General features: G+C 50.6%; 1 protein-coding gene and 1 pseudogene across 2 annotated transcripts in view; one reads left to right on the top strand and one right to left on the bottom strand.

Annotated features, from left to right (window-relative positions):
- Nucleotides 1–18513, top strand: part of OLFM2 (olfactomedin 2) — an 83539-nt gene extending 65026 nt beyond the window's left edge. For both annotated transcript variants that reach the window (XM_024237059.3, XM_054539622.2), the window contains exons 2-6: nt 11382–11531; nt 14379–14525; nt 14758–14977; nt 15327–15433; nt 17368–18513. In XM_024237059.3, the coding sequence (XP_024092827.3) occupies nt 11382–11531; nt 14379–14525; nt 14758–14977; nt 15327–15433; nt 17368–18045 (1302 nt within the window). In that variant the 3' untranslated portion in view covers nt 18046–18513. The remainder of the gene's footprint in view (nt 1–11381; nt 11532–14378; nt 14526–14757; nt 14978–15326; nt 15434–17367) is intronic.
- On the bottom strand, nt 6438–9666 carry LOC100432719 (cofilin-1-like; annotated as a pseudogene).
- Nucleotides 18514–20918: the final 2405 nt, after the last annotated feature.

Genomic DNA, 20918 nt, shown 5'->3' with positions numbered 1-20918 from the left:
GTTGGCCAGGCTGGTCTCGAACTCCTGACCTAGAGTGATCTGCCTGACATGACCTCCCAAAGTGCTGGGATTACAGGCATAAGCCACTGGGCCCGGTCCGGTCTTAAACTCTTGAGCTCAAGTGATCCTCCCACCTCGGCCTCCCAAAGTGCCAGGATTACAGATGCGAGCCACTGTAAACCACAGACATGCATCACCACACCCGGCTAATTTTTTATTTATTTATTTATTTATTTATTTATTTTATTTATTTATTTTGAGACAAAGTTTTGCTCTTGTTGCCCAGGCTGGAGTGCAATGGCACAATCTCAGCTCACTGCGATCTTGGCTTACAGCAACCTCCACCTCCTGGGTGACTTGAGAGGAGGGTAACGCATGGCAGGGACAGCCAAGACTGCTTTTGGAAGAGACCTGGATGCTTGAGCCCGGGGATTGGGAAGAGTTAGCCTGGCCCTGAGGAGGGGAGAGTGCGGGGATTGGCAGAAGGCCTGGCCCGTGCAAAGGCCTAGAGTTGAGAATAAGCATCCTGTGACCTGGGAAGGGAAAGACAATTAGAGAGGATGGGCCGGAGAGAACACAGCAGTGTGCATCTACATCCTGGTTCATTGCCTGTAAGGATGGAGAAGGACCATGGCTCCCCTGCTGCCAGGTTATAGCAAGGAGATATTCTGGAACAGGAAGCCAGCTGGGCCTCGTGGGGACTAGGATGGACCAAGTGTCCCCTCTCATCCCTCACTCTCCTCTCTCCCTCATTGGACTTTCTTTGCCTCATGATCCCACAGCCTCAACCCCAACTCCATGAGACTTTGCCAGATCCTTTTTATTGTGTCAAGACTCACACCGTTTGACCTCAGGAAGTTACCAAATTGGCCTTTTGAGTGTTATGAAGATAATAATAATAGCAGGGCAGGGTGCGATGACTCAGGCCAGTAATCCCAGTACTTTGGGAGGCTGAGATGGGAGGATCCCTTGAGGCCAGGAATCCGAGGCTGCAGTGAGCCATGAGCGTGCTGCTGCACCAGCCTGGGCAAAATAGTGAGACCCCACCTCTACAAAAAAAATTTTTTTTAAAAAAAATTAACCAGGTGCAGTGGTGCACGCCTGTAATCCTAGCACTTTGGGAGGCTGAGGCTGGAGGATTTCTTGAGGCCAGGAGTTCAAGAGCAGTCTGGGCAACACAGTAAGATCCTGTCTCTACAAAAACATTTCAAAAAATTAACCAGGTGCAGTGGTGCATGCCTGTAATCCCAGCATTTTGGGAGTCTGAGGCTGGAGGAACTGTCTGAGGCGACGAGTTCAAACACAGCTTGGGCAATTATAGCAAGACTCCCACCTCTACAAAAAATAAAAAATTAGCTGGGCATAGTGGTACATGCCTGTAGTCCCAGATGCTCAGGAAGCTGATGGCCAGAGGATCGCTTGAGGTCAGGAGTTCGAGGCTGAAGTGAGCCATGATTGTGCCACTGCACTCCAGCCTGGATGATAGAGGGACACCCTGTCTCTTAAAAAATAAAAATAATAGTATTAGCAGACACTTGTGTAGCTCTTACTACATGCTACTGACTGTTCTAATTGCTCTTATATATATTATGAACTCATTTGATCCTCCTAGCAACCCTGAGAAGTAGGTAGTCATCATGTCCATTGTACAAATGAAAAAACTAAGAAAGACACAGAGAGGTTAAACAACTTGCCGAGGTCACACAGCAAGCAAATGGTGAAGCCAGAACTTAAACCCAGGCAGCCTGACTCCAGGACCCTGCTCTTACCAGTTGGCCCTACTCTACCATCCCAGGAGGAATAAGAAACATCTAGAGGAAGCTAGTCACTTCTATCGTAAGGATATTGCCCGGAGAGATGCTGGTGACATCACGTGGAATCCTTTTTGGGAGGACTGTGGGAGAAATCCCTGCCAAAAATAATTGAGCTTTCTCCTGAGCATCTGGTGTACTTTTGTTTCAGGACACTGAGAACCGCATAAATGACCAGCTTTCCCTTTTTGAGTTGGCTGCTAAGGAGCTTGGAGCCAAACTTATGGCCCGGCCATATGCTGATTGTTCAGGTTTTTAAGGGATGAGTTTTTCTTAGCCTCGTTTCTGGCTCTGTTTTATGTCCCTGCTTTTGTTTTTCTTCTTTTTCTCCCTTGCCAAAAAAAAAAACAAAAAACAAAAAACATTTAAGGGACTTTTAAAAATCTTTTTTTTTCTTTTGAGACAGGGTCTCACTTTGTCACCCAGGCTAGACTGTAGTGGCGCCTTCATAGCTCACTGCAGCCGTGAACTCCTGGGCTCAAGTGATCCTCCTACTTCAGCTTCCCGAGTAGCTGGGACTACAGGCATGTGCCACCATGCTCAGCTAATTTTTAAATTTTTTGTAGAGATGGGGTTTTACTATATTGCCCAGGCTGGTCTCAAACTCCTGGGTTCAAGTGATTCTCCTGCCTTGGCTTCCCAAAGTGTTGGGATTACAAGCGTGAGCCACTGCACCTGGCCCTAAAAATCTTTATAAGAACAATACTTGTTCATTGTAGAAAACTTGGAAAATAAGATAAATTTAAAGATGGTGATTAAAATCTCCATTAATCCCTAATTTTTAATGACTGCATAGTATCTCATTCTGTAGATGCATCTTAAATTTGTAAATTGGCTGGACACAGTGCCTCATGCCTGTAATCCCAATACTTTGGGAGGCTGAGGTGGGATAATTGCTTGAGCCCAGGAATTTGAGACCAGGCTGGGCAACATCGCTAAACCCTGTCTCTACAAAAAATCTTTTTAAAAATTAGCCTGGGCCAGGCATGGTGGCTCACACCTGTTATCCCAACACTTTGGGAGGGCAAGGCGGGCAGATCACCTGAGGTCAGGAGTTCAAGACTAGCCTGGCCAACATGGTGAAACCTCGTCTCTACAAAAATACAAAAATTAGCCGGGCATAATGGCAGGTGCCTGTAATCCCAGCTACTCCAGAGACTAAGGCAGGAGAATCACTTGAACCCTGGAGGCGGAGATTGCAGTGAGCTAAGATCGTGCCATTGCACTCCAGCCCGGGCAACAGAACCAGAATCCATCTCAAAAAAAAAAAAAAAAAAAAATTAGCCTGATGTAGTGGGTCACACCTGTAGTCCCAGCTACGCAGGAGACAGGAGAGAGAGGTGGGAGGATCGCTTGAGCCTTGGGACATCAAGGCTGTGGTGAGCTATGATCACGCCACTGTGCTCCAGCCTGGGTGACAGAGCAAGACCCTGTCTCCAAAAAAAAAAAAAAAAAAATTTCTAGCATGTGTAATAGCTTTTGATCAAATTAATTTCTAATTGTTCAATTTTAAACAATGCTTAGTGAACCTCCTTTGTAGCAATCAGATGTTTGTCCACAAAGTTTCCACGGGCTGAATTCTTAGCTTTGGATTGGCCGAATAAAATGCAAATTGCAGAAACCGTAATGGCTTGGCTGTGGACTGGCAGGCTGTCCTCCAAAAATATCTAATCCCCGCTCTCATATTTAACTGGCGCTATCTTATGGTATTTTACATATCCTTGTAAACCACTTAGAGTCCTCTCTGGAACAAGGCAGGGCACAAATAAATATGTAAGCCCCAAGCTGCCTTGGCTTCCTGATTAAATTATCCAGCCTCAAACACAATAATAGCCTCATTTTATTAAGAGGCAGGCGCTTGCTCTCTTCCTCTTGGCTACTTCCTGATAGCCACTGCTTCTCCTGTCCCCAGGACCCTGTAGCAATGCCTCTGTCCCCAGGGAAACACCAGGAAGTGGTTTTTTGTTGTTGTTTTTTGAGACGGGGTCTCGCTCTGTTGCCCAGGCTGGAGTGCAATGGCACGATCTCGGCTCACTGCAACCTCTGCCTCCCAGGTTCAAGCGATTCTCCTGCCTCAGCCTCCTGAGTAGCTGGGATTACAGGCGCCTGCCACCATGCCTGGCTAATTTTTGTATTTTTAGTAGAGATGGGGTTTCACCATGTTGGCCAGACTGGTCTCGAACTCCTGACCTCAGGTGATCTGCCCACCTTCACCTCCCAGAGTGCTGGGATTACAGGCATGAGCCACTGCGCTCGGCCACCAGGAATTGTTTTTGAACCAAGATATAAGTGGTGGAGTAGTAGGAGATGATGATCCCTGGCCCAACAGCAAGAAAAACTTTCCCTGCCTGTGTCCTACTCAGTGAATCCTGGACCTGTTTTAGAGGCTGGTGTTTAATTAGGGCAGCCTCAGCAAAAGTGTTTGAAAGATTTCAGCCAGAAAAGACATTTGAGGAACAGATACTTGAGTACATAGCTTCACTCTCTTAAAGCCCATTAGCAGGAATATTAAACCCTGAACCAAGAGCTCAGCAAAGAGAGAGTGGGTTGGCAGGGCCGTCGCGGTAGCTCACGCCTATAATCCCAGCACTTTGGGAGGCCAAGGCGGGTGGATCGCTTTAGCCCAGGAGTTCAAGATCAGCCTAGGAAACGTAGTGAGATCCCCGTCTCTACCCAAAACAATAGCCAGTCGTGGTGGTGCATGCCTGTAGTCCCAGCTGCTCCGGAGGCTGAGGTGGGAGGATTGCTTGAGTCAGAGAAGTTGAGGCTGCAGTGAGCCTAGATCATGCCACTGCACTCCAGCCTAGGCAACAGAGCAAGACCCTGTCTCAAAAAAAAAAGTGAGTTGGCTTCTTTAGTACATCTGCCACATCCGAGGTGAGACAGGCTGCTCGACCACAGACTTCTATGCTGGAGAACGCCTGTGTTCTTGCACCTGCTGTTACAAGCATTTCCCCTAGAGTAGGACACTCTCTGTTCCTCTCTAGTCTTCTGACTGCCAAGAACTCTTGACTTTGTTTCCAAGCTAGACCCAGTCTGGGAGAGCTAGCACATGGTACCTTCCAGAACATTCCAGCAGTTCCTAGGGACATGCATTGACTGCATATCTGAACTTAAACCCAATGGGCAAAACTCAGGACCTCTGCCTGCTGCTATCTGGAAGCCAAAACCCAGGCATTTAATTACACTGCTGCAGAGAACACTCCAGTGAGATGCGTCCAACGCAGACAATTATTTTAGGAAAACCATGGAGGCCTTCTCTCTGCACCACTTAAATCTTGCTTCTCTTTTACAATTCAATATTTCCTCTGTCGAGAGAAAATGGCTTATTTGCTTCAAAGGACACGCTAGGCAATGTAGGAAGATGTTAATTGCGTTGAACTGGCGGCTTTGTCTCTGCACAAAAGATATTCCTTTGGGGTTTCTATCCAAATTGTTTGGGGACCAGAGCCAGGGGAGGAGGGCCAGGGATGCTTGGGGTCCTGTTTGATGTTTTTGTTTGTTTGTTTGTTTGTTTTTTTAAGAATTAGATTTATCAAGAAGGGAGGGCTGGGCGCGGTGGCTCATGCCTGTAATCCCAGCATTTTGGGAGGCCAAGGCGGGTGGATCATTTGAGGTCAGGAGTTCAAGACCAGCCTGGCCAACATGATGAAACCCTGTCTCTACTAAAAATACAAAAATTAGCCGGGCGTGGTGGTGCATGCCTATAATCCCAGCTACTTGGGAGGCTGGGGCAGGAGAATTGCTTGAACCTGGGAGGCAGAGGCTGCAGTGAGCCGAGATCCCGCCATTGCACTCCAGCCTGGGCGACAGAGCGAGCGAGACTCCCTCTCAAAAAAACAAAAAAAAAACAAAAAAACAGAGAGGTAACAGTGATTCATGCCTTGTAATCCCAGTGCTTTGGGAGGCTGAGGAAGGAGGATCACTTGAGCCCAGGAGTTAAGAGACCGCACTGGACAATATAGCAAGACTCCCATCTCTACAAAAAAAAATTTAAAAATTAGTAGGTGGGAGGCCGTGCGCGGTGGCTCACGCCTGTAATCCCAGCACTTTGGGAGGCCAAGGCGGGCGGATCACGAGGTCAGGAGATCAAGACCATCCTGGCTAACGCGGTGAAACCCCGTCTCCGCTAAAAATACAAAAAAAAAGAATTAGCCAGGCGTGGTGGCGGGCGCCTGCAGTCCCAGCTACTCGGGAGGCTGAGGCAGGAGAATGCCATGAACCCGGGAGGCGGAGTTTGCAGTGAGCGGAGATCGTGCCACTCCACTCCAGCCTGGGCGACAGAGTGAGACTCTGTCTCAAAAAAAAATTAGTAGGTGTGGTGGTGAGACTAAAGGCCTTTAGTCTCAGCTACTCAGGAGGCTGAAGTGGGAGGAATCACTATTTAAGCCTAGGAGGTTGAGGCTGCCAAAAGCCCTGATAGTACCACTGCACACCAGCCTGGGTGACCAAGTGAGACTCCATCTCTGAAAAAAAAAAAAGAGGAGAAGAAGAAGGGAGGTGGGAGAGTAGTTCTGGATCCTCCCAGAACCAAAGGGGCAGGCTTTCTTGGAGTATTCCTCTTATACTGGGCCATCCTTGTTGTCTTAGGTCAGGCTCCTTCAGGGAGGATTTAAGTGCAAGTATTCACCTAAGATACCCCAGGAAGAACCAGTGGGGGAGCTGTGAAGTGCGAGAGGAGGTGAAGGAAACCCATGCAGGGAGAGTTAATGAGTACACCAGGCACAGTGGCTCATACCTGTAATCCCAGCACTTTGGGAGGCCGAGGCAGGTGGATCTATGCAGCTGGCATAGATCATTTTGCTCGTAAGGGGTGTCCATTCAGGGGCCCAGAAGATAAACGCCAGGTCCTCCTTCTTGCTCTCCTTGGTCTCGTAGATTGTGTCATAGAGGGCATAGCGGCAGTTCTTATCTGGCAGCATCTTTGACAAAGGTGGTGTAGGGGTCATGGACAGTCTGGCCCACATCACCCACCAGGATCTCATTGCCTTCCCCCAGGATGATGTTCTTCTTGTCCTCACTCAGGCAGAAGAGCACCGCCTTCTGTGCCTCTTCACCTTCTCTGGCATCAAAGACTTACACACCTTCATGTCATTGAACACCTTGATGACACCATCAGAGATGACTGAACCTTTTTTTATTTTGCTTTTGAGATAGGGTCTCACTCTGTCTCCCAGGCTGGAGTGCAAGGCTGGAGTTCAAGACCAGCCTGGGCAGCAAAGACAGACTGTCTCTACAAAGGGAAAAAAAAAAAAGCTGGGTGTGTTGGTGCCTGCCTGTAGGCCCAGCTACTCAGGAGGCAGATGTGGGAGGGGATGGCTTAAACCCAGGAGTTTGAGGCTGCAGTAAGCTAGGATTGCACCACTGCACTCCATTGGTGGTCAACAGCAAGACCCAGACCTGAGCGACAGCAAGACCCCATCTTAAAAAAATAAATAAATGTGCCAGGCGCAATGGCTCTCGCCTGCACTCCCAGCACTTTGAGAGGCCAAGGTGGGCGGATCGCTTGAGGCCAGGAGTTCGAGACCAGCCTGGCCAACATGGTGAAACCCTATCTCTACTAAAAATACAAAAATTAGCCAGGCATGGAGGTGGGTGACTGTAATCCCAGCCACTCGGGAGGCTGAGGCAGGAGAATGCCATGAACCCGGGAGGCGGAGGTTGCAGTGAACCGAGATCGCACCACTGCCCTCCAGCCTGGGCGACACAGCGAGAGTCTGTCTCAAAAATAAAAAATAATAAAATAAATGAATAAATAAAAGAGACGTAATGAGCAGGTTGCTGCTGTGGACAACTGAGGTGCAAATCTAATGGGTTCCCCTGGAAGATTTCATGGAACATACACCTTCGAGTTCTTTCCAACTGGAGAGGCAAGAGGAGTGGTATTAATCACTAATGCCTGTGGGTCATCTTTGAGGATCGCTGGGTGTATTTTCTTCTGGCCCCATGCAAGGGCAGGGTGGGATCTGACCACCAGAGAAAGCTCTTGGCTGTGGCCAATCCTAGGCGCACCTGCAGTGAATGTTAGCTCCACCCAGCTCCTACCTGAGTACAAGGAAGGCAGAGAAAGTGAGTTACTGTGCTCCTCTGCCAGGGCTGAGGATGTGCAACTTACAAAGAGGGGGTTCCCCCCATTTAGGAAGGGTGTACAAAGGCTCAAAGAATGACTGTAATAGTTTCAGCTGGCGTTTATGAATGGTTTGTTTTCCTTATAGATTAGTGGGGGAGTCAAGCTCATCTGTACAATTTGTACAATTATATCATTTGCTCATATTCCAATAAGGCTTAAAAAAAAAAGACTTGATTGAGTGGGAGAGAAAAAGGTGGGCTAATAGTTGGAGTCCCCGGGATTGCTCATAATTCACAGCTTGGTTTATCTGTGCTGCAGCTCACGGCACCGATTCTGCTGGGAGATCTAGTAACGGCTGTGCAAATGATCAGTGATTGTGGTGCTTTGTTTCTCTGTAAAACACTGGGTTTTTTTAAATCAGAATTTCTTCCATGCCTGTCAGAATGCATCCTGGAATAGGACCGGAATCTTCCATTTACCGCCTCTGTGGCCACCACCCATCATTACCTGTCTGGATCTGTGCAGTCACCCCTGCCCTGGCCTCCCTCCCTCGTCCCCTAGAGCAGCCAGAGCACCTGGCTCCCAAGGTACTGTGGTACTGTGAACACCCAAGTAAGGTCACGTCCCGCCTCTGCACAGAACCCTCCATGGCTCCCACCTTCCTCAGAGCAGAACCCGAAGCCCTCACTGCTTCCCACAAGGCCTTGCCCCATCACCTCCCTTCCTTCATCTGCCTCCACTTTCCCCTTACTCAATCTGCTGCAGCCACGTGGGCCTCCTCCTTGTTTCACAAACACACCAGGCATGGTCCTGCCTCAGCCTTTCTACTTGCTGTTCTCTCTGCCTGGAACCCCTTCCACAGACATCCAAATGGCTCTTCCCTCACTTCCTTCAGGTCTTGAACAAAGACTTCAGGTTTTGAACAAATGACACCTACGTGTGCAAGCCCAAGCCAGTCACCCCACAACCCTCACGTCCCCCCACATCCTTTTTTTTTTTTTTTTTTGAGACAGAGTTTCGCTCTTTTGCCCAGGCTGGAGTAAAGTGGTGTGATCTCGGTTCACTGCAACCTCAGCTCGCCGCCCCCACTCTGCCCGGTTCAAGCGATTCTCCTGCCTCAGCCTCCCAAATAGCTGGGATTATAGGTGCACACCACCATGCCCGGCTAATTTTTGTATTTTTAGTAGAGACGGGGTTTTACCATGTTGGCTAAGCTGGTCTCGAACTCCTGACCTCAGGTGATCCACCTGCCTCCACTTCCCAAAGTGCTAGGATTACAGGTGTGAGCCACCGCGCCCGGCCTTTCTATTTTTTTTAAGAGATGGGGTCTCACTCTGTCACCCAGGCTGGAGTGCAGTGGCACAGCCATAGCTCATTGCAGCCTCAACTTCCTGCACCCAAGCAATCCTCCTGCCTCAGCTTTGTGAGTAGCTGGGACCACAGGTGTGTGCCACCATGCCTGGTTAATTTTTGTATTTTTTGTAGAAACAGGGCTTTGCCATGTTGCCCAGGCTGAAGTGCAGTGGCACAACCGTAGCTCACTGCAGCCTCGATCTCCTGGGCTCAAGCAATCCTCCTGCCTCAGCCTCCTGAGTAGCTGGGACCACAGGTGCATGCCACTACATCCAGCTAATTTTTTTTTTTTTACTTTTTAGTATAGATGAGGTCTTGTTATGTTGCCCAGGGTGGCCTTAAACTCCTGGCCTTCAGTGATCCGCCCACTTCAGCCTCCCGAAATTCTGGGATTACAGGCATGAGCCACCATTCCCGGGTACCTCCAGACATCGATCAGGATTTGTAATGACAGAAATGTCCCCTGCCTTCTCCTTTTCTCCTGTCTCACTTGTCCCTCAAGTTCATCTCAAGAGCCCATTCTCTTGGACACCTCCTCAGAGACCCTCAGCCTGAGGGAAGACCCCGTTACTCCCTGCACTATTTCTTCAAAGCACTCACTGCAGCACATTGTTCTAGAAGTATCAATGGCATTAAGTGATTGATGTCCGTCTCTCCTAGTATCTCCATGGACAACCACCAGATGTTTTCTTCATTCCTTCTCTTCCTTGATCCTGTCCCAGACCCTATGCCTGGGACAGAAGAGACTCTCATGGATATCTTCCTTTTTTTTTTTTTTTTTTTGAGACGGAGTCTTGCTCTGTCACCCAGGCTGGAGTGCAGTGGCGCGATCTCAGCTCACTGCAACCTCCGCCTCCCAAGTTGAAGCGATTCTCCTGCCTCAGCCTCCCATGTAGCTGGGATTACAGGCGCCCGCCACCACGGCCGGCTAATTTTTGTATTTTTAGTAGAGGCAGAGTTTCACCATGTTGGCCAGGCTGGTCTTGAACTCCTAATCTCAGGTGATCCACCTGCCTCATGGGTGTCTTCTAATCAGTTTGGAAGTTTATGATTTGTGTCTAGGGTTCCCTGGTACTTATTAGCATTTCTAAGGCTCTGATAAGTCCTGCAGTAACAAAACTTGTTTCACCCAGTAAGACACACATTTATTTGACCACAGAGCATCCTTTTCCCAGCACACCTGGTTAAGATTACCAGTGTTGCAAGGAGCATGGCTTGGGAAACAAAGCCATAATTGATCACTGGATTATCTGAGCATTTTGTCTGCCATTACGTTGCCTGGGTGGCTCCAGGTAGGGAGGGGGCACAGCAGGGTTGCACTTAACATTTAGTGGCCCTGATGACTGGGTGCGGTGGCTCACGCCTGTAATGCCAGCACTTTGGGAGGCTAAGGCGGGTGGATCACCTGAGGTGAGATCCTTTTTTTTTTTTTTCCTTTTGAGACGGGGTCTCACTCTGTTACCCAGGCTGGAGTGGAGGCCAGGTGTTGGAGACAAGCCTGGCCAACACGGTGAAACCCCAACTCTACTAAAAATACAAAAATTAGCCGAGCATGGAGACACACACCCGTAATTCCAGTTACTCGGGAGGCTAAGGCAGGAGAATCACTTGAACTCGGGAGGCGGAGGTGGCAGTGAGCCCAGATCGTGCCACTGCACTCCAGCCTGGGCGACAGGGCAAGACTGTGTCTCAAAAACAAACAACAACAACAAACAAACAAACAAAAAACAAACAAAAAAAAACATTAAGTGGCCCTGAGATAGCTCCAGAGCCGATATGTCACTGTGGGCTGGGGAAGCAGAGAGGAGGTCCAGGTTTGGGGGTTGAGTGGATCTCTGTTCTAATGGCAGTCATGGAGACAGTGTTGTGTGTGTGTGAATCTGTGTGAGAGAATGAATTCTGGTCTTGGAGAAGATTTGAGTCCTCCAATTCCTTGCCGTATTCCTTAACCCCTCTGCACCTCAGTCATGCCATCTGTGAAATGAGGCTCCTTAAGGAGGGCCTGAGATCACACACAACAGGCACTGGCATATGCCTGGAGCCCAGCAAAGGGCATCTGTGGTTTCTTCAGGCCCCCTTGCTGTCCCAGCGAGGGCGAGGCGAGACCCTCACCGGGATCCCAGTCTCTGACCCCCACCTCTTTGCAGACTCTCTTCCAGAGCCCAGAAGAGGGCTGGCAGCTGTACACCTCAGCCCAGGCCCCTGACGGGAAATGCATCTGCACAGCCGTGATCCCAGCGCAGAGTACCTGCTCTCGAGATGGCAGGAGTCGGGAGCTGCGGCAACTGATGGAGAAGGTGAGAACCTTCCAGGTGCCCTGGGGGCAGCTGGGAAAATCTCCCAGTTCTCACCCCGCCCTCTAGCCCCATCCAGGTCAGCCAGTGGCCACATCCAGCTATGCGAATTATTCAGAGCTGGCTGATAATCCAGCTCCTCTCCAGGCAGGTCCTTTTTTTTTCTTTTCGTTTTGACACAGGGTCTTACTCTGTTACCCAGGCTGGAATGCAGTGACATGATCAGCTCACTGCAGCCTTAAACTCCTGGGTTCAAGCAATCCCCACTCCTCAGCCTCTGAGTAGCTGGGACTATAGGCATGCACCACCATGCCCTGCTAATTTTTGTATTTTTTGTAGAGACGGGGTCTCCCTATGTTGCCCAGGCTGGTCTCAATCTCCTGGGCTCAAGTGATCCTCCTGCCTCGGCCTCCCAAAATGTTGGGATTACAGGTGTGAGCCACCATGCCCAGATGGATACTTTATCCAATATCTGTTCAATGCTTTTTTTTTTTTTTTTTTTTTTTGAGACAGAGTCTCACTCTGTCACCCAGGCTGGAGTGCAGGTGCAGCGGCACGATCTTGGCTCACTGCAACCTCCACCTCCCAGGTTCAAGCGATTCTCTTGCCTCAGCCTCCCGAGTAGCTGGGATTACAGGCGTGTGCCACCACGCCCAGCTAATTTTTGTATTTTTAGCAGAGATGGGGTTTCACCATATTGGTCATGCTGGTCTTGAACTCCTGACTTCAGGTGATTTGCCTGTCTTGGCCTTGCAAAAGTGTGGGGATTATAGGCGTGAGCCACTGTGTCCAGCCTGTTCAATGCTTTTTTGGGAGAGAAGCCAAGCACTTATTGGGGTTGGAGTGGGGAGAAGGAAGGAAGACTGGAGGGGCAGCATCTGAGTCTCCTGTGTGTGAGCTCTGGTCCACCAGGCATGTCCCACTCAGCTTTGCAGTTCACCAGACTCACCTGCTAAGAAGGCGTTCTGTGCCCCTTGGGGAGGGTCTCACCCTCCACCCCAAGAGGCTCTTATAAAAGTTTCCTTCTACCTCTGATCATGATCAATAGAAAATCGTCCCCTGGGCCAGGCGTGATAGCTCATGCCTGCAATCCCAGCACTTTCGGAGGCCGAGGCACGTGGATCACTTGAGGTCAGGAGTTTGAGATCAGCCTCTACCAAAAATACAAAAATTAGGGGGGCATGGTGGCATGTGCCTGTAGTCCCAGCTACTCGGGAGGCTGAGGCAGGAGAACCGCTTGAACCTGGGAGGTGGAGGTTGCAGTGAGCTGAGATGGCACCACTGCACTCCAGCCTGGGCAACAGAGCAGGACTCCATCTTAAATAAATAAATAAATAAATAAATAAAACTTACAAATTGTTGATTTCTGGAATTTCCCACTTAATATTTTTGGACTGCGGTTGGCCCCAGGTAGCTGAAACATGAAACTGTGGAGAAGGGAAGAGTATGTAAAAATGTTTTGTGGCGTTCAGGGTGGGTATTACGCTGCTGGGTTTCTGAGAGTTTCCAAGTGTCATGTGAATAATTGTACAGGAAAGTCTGTATTTCAACAAGCATCCAGTGGTATCTCTGACTGAGTTTACCTTAGCCGGGCAGAGTCCATTTTAGTCAGGTGAAGCTGGTGGGAATCTACCTTAGCCAGGTGAGAGTCTACCTTAGCCAGGTGAGGGTCTACCTTAGCCAGGTGAGGGTCTACCTTAGCCAGGTGTTCATCTTAGCCAAGTGAGAGTCTGCCTTAACAAGGTGGGAGTCTACCTTAGCCAGGTGTTCACCTTAGCCAGCTGGAGTCTACCTTAGCCAGGTGAGGGTCTACCTTAGCCAGGTGAGGGTCTACCTTAGCCAGGTGAGGGTCTACCTTAGCCAGCTGGAGTCTACCTTAGCCAGGTGAGAGTCTACTTAAGCCAGAGATGGAGTTCACCTTAACAAGGTGGCTACCTTAGCCAGATGTTCACCTTAGTCAGGTGGGAGTCTACCTTAGCCAGGGAGTTCAAGTTATCTAGGTGGAGTTCACCATAGCCAGGTGGAGGTGTGAGCTGGGTGCTCTCAGGTTGGGTCAGGTGAGGCCAGGGCAAGGGAAGTTTATTTTACTCATTCAGCCAAAAAATACTTATTGGGCCTCTACTCCAGGCCAGTGCTGGGCACTGGAGGTTAAGCTGTGGACAAGCTAGACACAGCCTCTGTCTCTGAGGGTCCCACCTGAAGGAGGCAGATGGATAAGAATGTTCTACATAGTCACAGCTGGGAAGGAAATGACCAGGCAAGAGGAGAGTGAGTGAGCGGCTACCGGACAAGGTGTCAGGGAAGGATGCTTTGAGTGGGGGACGCTGGAGCTGAACCCTGAAGGATGAGAAGGAGCCAGCCATGGGAACTTGGGGGAACAGCACTCCAGGTAGAGAGACCAGCAAGTACAAAGACCCTGCAGAGGGAAGGAGCTTAGAGTCTGTGAGAACAAAGAGAGAGGAAGTGGGTGGGGTGGGGGGGCGGGGCAGGACCAGCCAGCACAGGATCTGTGGAGGAGGAAGGTGATCTAATCTCTGTTTTGAAAGTTCCTTCTGTCTGCTGTGTAGAGAATTGACTACAGGGGATGAAGGTGGAACTGGGAGACTAGGGAGGAGGTGAGAGGTGGTGGTGGGTGGACCAGATGGGAGCCAGTGGGTAGTAGGGAGGGAGGGATGGATGGATGGATTGGGCACGCGATTGGGAGGCTGCTGGTAAACTCAGGGGAGGAGAAGGTGGCCTCGTCGGTGTGGTGTTTGTACAGCCTCTGGCCCTGCCAGCTCTTGTCTGTGGCATCTCTGGGTTGGGATTTGGGGAAGGAGGTCTGGTCCCTTCAGTTGTCCCCATTCCTAGGTCCAGAACGTCTCCCAGTCCATGGAGGTCCTTGAGTTGCGGACGTATCGCGACCTCCAGTATGTACGCGGCATGGAGACCCTCATGCGGAGCCTGGATGCGCGGCTCCGGGCGGCTGATGGGTCCCTCTCGGCCAAGAGCTTCCAGGTGGGTCCTCCTGGGTCCAGACCAGAGGTCAAACGAATGACTGGGATTTGGTATCCATTAGTTCCTACAATGGAGTCATGTCTGGGAAGAATCTAGGGTCCAATCTGAGCCAAATGTCAAGGGCCAGGTGTGCATCAAAGACAAAGGGTGAAGTTATGAGTCAGAGGTTGGAGTCATGTCTGGGTCAAAGGCCAGGGGTCAGGCTTGGCCATGGTTCCATCTTGATGCACAGGAGCTGAAGGACAGGATGACAGAACTGTTGCCCCTGAGCTCGGTCCTGGAGCAGTACAAGGCAGACACGCGGACCATTGTACGCTTGCGGGAGGAGGTGAGGAATCTCTCCAGCAGTCTGGCGGCCATTCAGGAGGAGATGGGTGCCTACGGGTACGAGGACCTGCAGCAACGGGTGATGGCCCTGGAGGCCCGGCTCCACGCCTGCGCCCAGAAGCTGGGTATGCCTTGGCCCTTGACCCTGACCCCTGATCTCTGACTGCCACACCCAACTCCAATATCACCTGTTTGTGCCTAGAAGCTGGACACAGTTTTGACCTCTAACTTTTAAACCTCAACCCTTGACCTTCCTACCTAAAGCTACACTTGAGTCCAGAAGCTGGAAATGGCCCTGACCCTTGGCCTCTAACCCCTCACTCACAACTGAACAATATATTGGGACCAGATTTTTGAGTCTTCCCTCATCCCTGGTCCCAGCTTTCCCAACTTGATCACAGCACTTCATCTTTGCCCGGCCTCTCTTGGGCTGTTCCCTTCCCCATCCTCATTCCCCCTGTTCCTGCCTCCCAGGCTGTGGGAAGCTGACCGGAGTCAGTAACCCCATCACCGTTCGGGCCATGGGGTCCCGCTTCGGCTCCTGGATGACTGACACGATGGCCCCCAGTGCGGATAGCCGGGTGAGTGACTGCGCCCACCCCTGGGGTCAGGGCCTGGGAGGGACAGAGCCTTTGACTGCCCATAGGTGCTCAGGGAGTCCACACTGATGACTGTCTTGTAGCCCAAAGTGTCCTGGATCCCCCAGGGCCATTGGACCTCCCTGTCCAGTAACCCCCAAGTGACCAAGGGCTTTGCAGCCCTGTGAATCCCACTCTGTTGACCTCCAGTGTCTGTATAGTGGCGAATGGTTACTGAGTTCTACTGACCAGTTCTCAGGGACTACTGACGTCCAAGTAACTACCCAATGACCAATGCCTTCCCAAGGACAAGAGACCTCTTCCACCAAGCACTGCTCAGTGACCTTCGGACTTCTAGTAGCTTCCACGGTCATGACTGCCCATCACTTAGACACACAAGAACCATCCATGAGGCTGGGCATGGTGGCTCATGCCTGTAATCCCAGCACTTTGGGAGGCTAAGGTGGGCGGATCACCTGAGGTCAGGAGTTTGAGACCAGCCTGACCAACATGGAGAAACCCTGTCTCTACTAAAAATACAAAATTAGCTGGGCATGGTGGTGCATGCCTGTAATCCCAGCTACTCGGGAGGCTGAGGCAGGAGAATCACTTCAACCCTTGAGGCGGAGGTTGCAGTGAGCCAAGATCGCACCATTGCACTCCAGCCTGGGCAACACGAGTGAAACTCTGACTCAAAAACAAAACAAAACAAAAACAACAACAAATGCTAGTTAACATGATGACAACGATGATGTTGATGACACGCCTAGTCACCTCGTGGTGACAGGGGTTAGTTAACCATGGCAGTGAATTCAAGTGATGTCTTATCATTCAATGGCTGTCCAGTGACCACTAACCACCCAATATCCAATGACCAGGGAATTCCTGGGCCCAGTGAGTCCCCAGGGGCTGCAGTTCCCTGGGTCCTTTGGGATGGAGCATTGTCCACTTAGGGTCTGTTTTAAGATCAATAGTGGCCTGGTGCGGTGGCTCATGCCTGTAATCCCAGCACTTTAGGAGGCCGAGGCAGGCAGATCACTTGAGCTCAGGAGTTTGAGACTAGCCTGGGCAACATTGAGAGACCTTGTCTCTACTAAAGATACAATAAATAAGCTGGGTGTGGTGACTTGTGCCTGTAGTCCCTGCTATTCGGGGGGCTGAGGTGAGAGGATTGCTTGAGCCTGGGAGGTCGAGGCTGCAGTGAGCTGTGATTGTGCCACTGCCCGCCAACCTGGGAAAAACAGTGAGACCTTGTTTCAAAAGAAAAAAAAAGGCCAGGCGTGGTGGCTCATGCCTGTAATCCCAGCACTTTGGGAGGCCAAGACAGCAGACCACAAGGTCGGGAGTTCGAGACCAGCCTGACCAACATGGTGAAACCCCGTCTCTACTAAAAATACAAAAATTAGCCGGGCATGGTGGGACGCGCCTGTAATCCCAGCTACTCAGGAGGCTGAGGCAGGAGAATCGCTTGAACTCGGGAGGCGGAGGTTGCAGTGAGCTGAGATCATGCCATTGTACTCCAGCCTGGGCGACAGAGAGAGACTCCATTTCAAAAAAGAAAAAAATTACTTAAAAAAAAAAAAGAGACCAATAGCACTCACTGGGATTGTGGTCCTACTGGGGCCATGCAGTTCCCCAAGAAACTGCAGCCCCTGGGGACTCACTGGGCCCAGGAATCCCTGGTCATTGGATATTGGGTGGTTAGTGGTCACTGGACAGCCATTGAGTGATAAGATGTCACTTGAATTCACTGCCCATGGTTAATGCTGTCACCAGGAGATGATCATGGTCACACTAGGGCCATAACTGGTAATGAATGGTCAACAGAGTTCCCATGACTAATGACCACTTAGTGACTGTTGATCTCTAATGGCTGTAGCTGGACCCTTGGGTCATTGGTGGTGGTTCCCTCCAGTGACCAGCGGCTGCTCCCATAGGTCTGGTACATGGATGGCTATTACAAAGGCCGCCGGGTCCTGGAGTTCCGTACCCTGGGAGACTTCATCAAAGGCCAGAACTTTATCCAGCACCTGCTGCCCCAGCCATGGGCGGGCACGGGCCACGTGGTGTACAATGGCTCCCTGTTCTATAACAAGTACCAGAGCAACGTGGTGGTCAAATACCACTTCCGTTCACGCTCTGTGCTGGTGCAGAGGAGCCTCCCGGGCGCCGGTTACAACAACACCTTCCCCTACTCCTGGGGCGGCTTCTCCGACATGGACTTCATGGTGGACGAGAGCGGGCTCTGGGCTGTGTACACCACCAACCAGAACGCGGGCAACATCGTGGTCAGCCGGCTGGACCCGCACACGCTCGAGGTCATGCGGTCCTGGGACACCGGCTACCCCAAGCGCAGCGCCGGCGAGGCCTTCATGATCTGCGGTGTGCTCTACGTGACCAACTCCCACCTGGCTGGGGCCAAGGTCTACTTCGCCTATTTTACCAACACGTCCAGTTACGAGTACACGGACGTGCCCTTCCACAACCAGTATTCCCACATCTCGATGCTGGATTACAACCCCCGGGAGCGCGCCCTCTATACCTGGAACAACGGCCACCAGGTGCTCTACAATGTCACCCTGTTTCACGTCATCAGCACCTCTGGGGACCCCTGAGCCAATGCTGTGGCTCGGGCTGCTGCCTGGGGGGCCTCCGGGGGCTGGGGGCCCTTTTCATTCTGCCTGTGTCCCTCAAGGGTGATCTCTCTGTCTCTGTCACGCCCTTTCTCCCCGCCTTTTTGCTGGGCTTTTGTTCTCTGCCTGTGTATTTCTATTTTTTCAATTTCCCCTCTTCTCCTTTATTGATCTCTGCTTTTAATACACCACTTCTTTCTTTCTGCCTTTTTATGGATGTCTTTTTCTTTTTATGGCTCTAGTTCTCCAGTTCTTTCCCTGTCTCTGCCTCTCTCTGTCTCTCACTCTCTCTGTCCTTCCACCCCTCCCTCCTTGCTTCCCACCCATTCCTTATCCCTTACTCCCACCCCCACCCCCACCCCCAGGAGTTGAGTGCATGGATCTGTTTCTTTTTTTATTTACACTTTTTCTTTCCGGTTTGCCGGAATAAACAGGACCTTTGACATTTGATGCTTCGGTGACTGTGTGTGTCCAATGTCGACAGAGGTGGAGATGGCCCAGAAGTCCAAGCCTAGAGACCCATCTCCAGTGAGGATCCCCTTATTCCATGACTCGAGCTTAAGTGAACTGGGGGGAAGGGGTTCCCCAGGGCCAGCCCTTTGGGGAGATGGGTGAGGAGACCCAATCCAAAGTTGTTTTGATCGAAAGCAATTCATTTAAAAGCAGTTTGATCAAAACAACCGAGAATTCTAGCACAACAATGAAAACTGGCCTCAAATGAGTATTCTCCTGTCACTGGATTGCCACTCTCCAATCACTGTTGATGCATTACTAAGAGGTCTGGATTTTTTTTTTTTTTGAGACAGTTTTGCTCTGTCACCCACGCTGGAGTGCAGTGGCATGATCTCAGCTCACTGCAACCTCCACCTCCCGGGTTGAAGCGATTCGCGTGCCTCAGCCTCCCGAGCAGCTGGGATTACAGGCACGCACCACCACGCCAGGCTAATTTTTGTATTTTTAGTAGAGATGGGGGTTTCGCCATGTTGTCCAGGGTGGTCTTGAACTCCTGGGCTCAAGTGATTCGCCCCCCTCAGCCTTCCAAAGTGCTGGGATTACAGGCGTGAGCCACTGAGCCCGGCCAGTCTGGCAATTTTTTAATGGGTTTTTAACAATTGAGCTGGCTTTTAAGAAGCTGAGTATGAAAGAGTAGGGCCCCGATGAATTTTTCCATTTTCTTTTTTCTCTTGTTGCTTTGTAATTTCAAAAATCATTTTTAAATGAGTCACATTTGTGCCAAGTTAACTAATCCCAAAAAAGCTAGAAACAGCCTAAAGGGGCACTCAGGTGCCTTCAATTGAACACACTCACTCATACCCCACACCTGGAGCCTGTTTGCCTGGAAGAGGGATTGGGCAGGGACAGCCCTTGATGGGGGACCAGAACTCTTGGAGGGGAAGGAGAGGAAAAGACAAGAAATTTTGGAGGCAAGAAAGAAGAGTATGAGGGAGACAGGAAGGGACTGAACTAGGAGTAGGCTGGATGCAGCAGCTCATGCCTGTAATCTCAGCACTTTGGGAGACTGAGGTGGAAGGATTGCTTGAGCCCAGGAGTTCAAGACCAGCCTGGGCAACATAGCAAGACCTCGTCTCTAAAAAAATTTTACAAAATTAGCCAGGCATGGTGGTGTGCGCCTATAGTCCCAGCTACTTGGGAGGCTGAGGTGGGAGGATCTCTTGAACCCAAGAGTTCGAGGCTGCCATGAACCATGAGCACCACTGCATTGCAGCCTGGGCCACAGAGTGAGACCTTGTCTCAATTTAAAAAATAAAAAGGAGAAGCTAAGTCCTCAGCAGCCTTAGAGATCTGGCTAAAGGCAGGGGAGGGGAAATCACAGAAGCGGAAGAACCAGATGAGGACTTTATACGAGCCAGGCCTGTCTGAAGGCCTGCGTGAGGCAGACCTAAGGGGTGCAGCCAGGCTAGTTGGAAGGGGTACAAGAAAGGTGAGGAGCGTCACCCTTGGGGCTGAGGGGCCAAGAATGAAGGTAGGGGGTGCTGCCCAGGTGATCCTGCCCCATGTTGACCCCAATGGTTGGTCCCTATTGAACCCAGAGCAGAAACATCATTTAAAGAGCCCCATTGGCCCAGACCCCCACCCCACTGAGGCTGCAAAGGGGGCGCTCCCACTCCTCCTGGGGGAGGCTCTCCGCATCTCTAATTAATGGTTTCCCTGATTAAATCATCTCCGCTCCGTGCTGGCATCTCCGGGAACTCGGATACTGGGGCCATATTGGGAACGAAACCAATGAATAATAAATGGGACTGCCTAATGTACTCATTTAAAACCAATTTTTAGAGAAATCCTCAAGAAAAGCAATTAATTTCCATTTAAGTGAATATGTTTGACATCGGAAAAAGGATTCATTCCCAGATTAGCACGTGGAGAGGCACTTTACTCTGTACCTGCTGAAAAAATGAAATGAAAAGCAGCACAAAGCCGGGACACCTAGAAAATCTGTATCCCCCCAACTCCCACCCCAATTTACATTTATCTGGAGGCAGAGAGTCTCCACGGTGAGGGGACCAGGTAGTTTATCGGTCTTAGATACTGGATTCTCCCAAAGTAAGGTGGAGAATTGAGGATGCTGAGGTCCACAATCTGTCCACAATACGCTGAGTGCTGGGGAGCCATATTCTCACACCGTGATTAGGGCTGGGTGTGGGTGTGTCCATCACATCTGTACCAGGTCCTCAGAGAGATCACACACACACACACACACACACATGCACAGGCTCAGAGCTCCTTTTGAGTTTGTGGCTTTTGTTACAAACAAGGATGGGCAGGCAGACTAACACTTCCCAGGCCAGGATCAATCTGTGTGTGTGTGTGTGTGTGTGTGTGTGTGTGTGTGTGCA

The sequence above is a fragment of the Pongo abelii genome, chromosome 20, assembly GCF_028885655.2.
Source record: "Pongo abelii isolate AG06213 chromosome 20, NHGRI_mPonAbe1-v2.0_pri, whole genome shotgun sequence".
Taxonomy (NCBI): domain Eukaryota; kingdom Metazoa; phylum Chordata; class Mammalia; order Primates; family Hominidae; genus Pongo; species Pongo abelii.
Note: the sequence above shows the minus strand (reverse complement) of the source record. Positions and strands in the feature narration are given on the sequence as shown.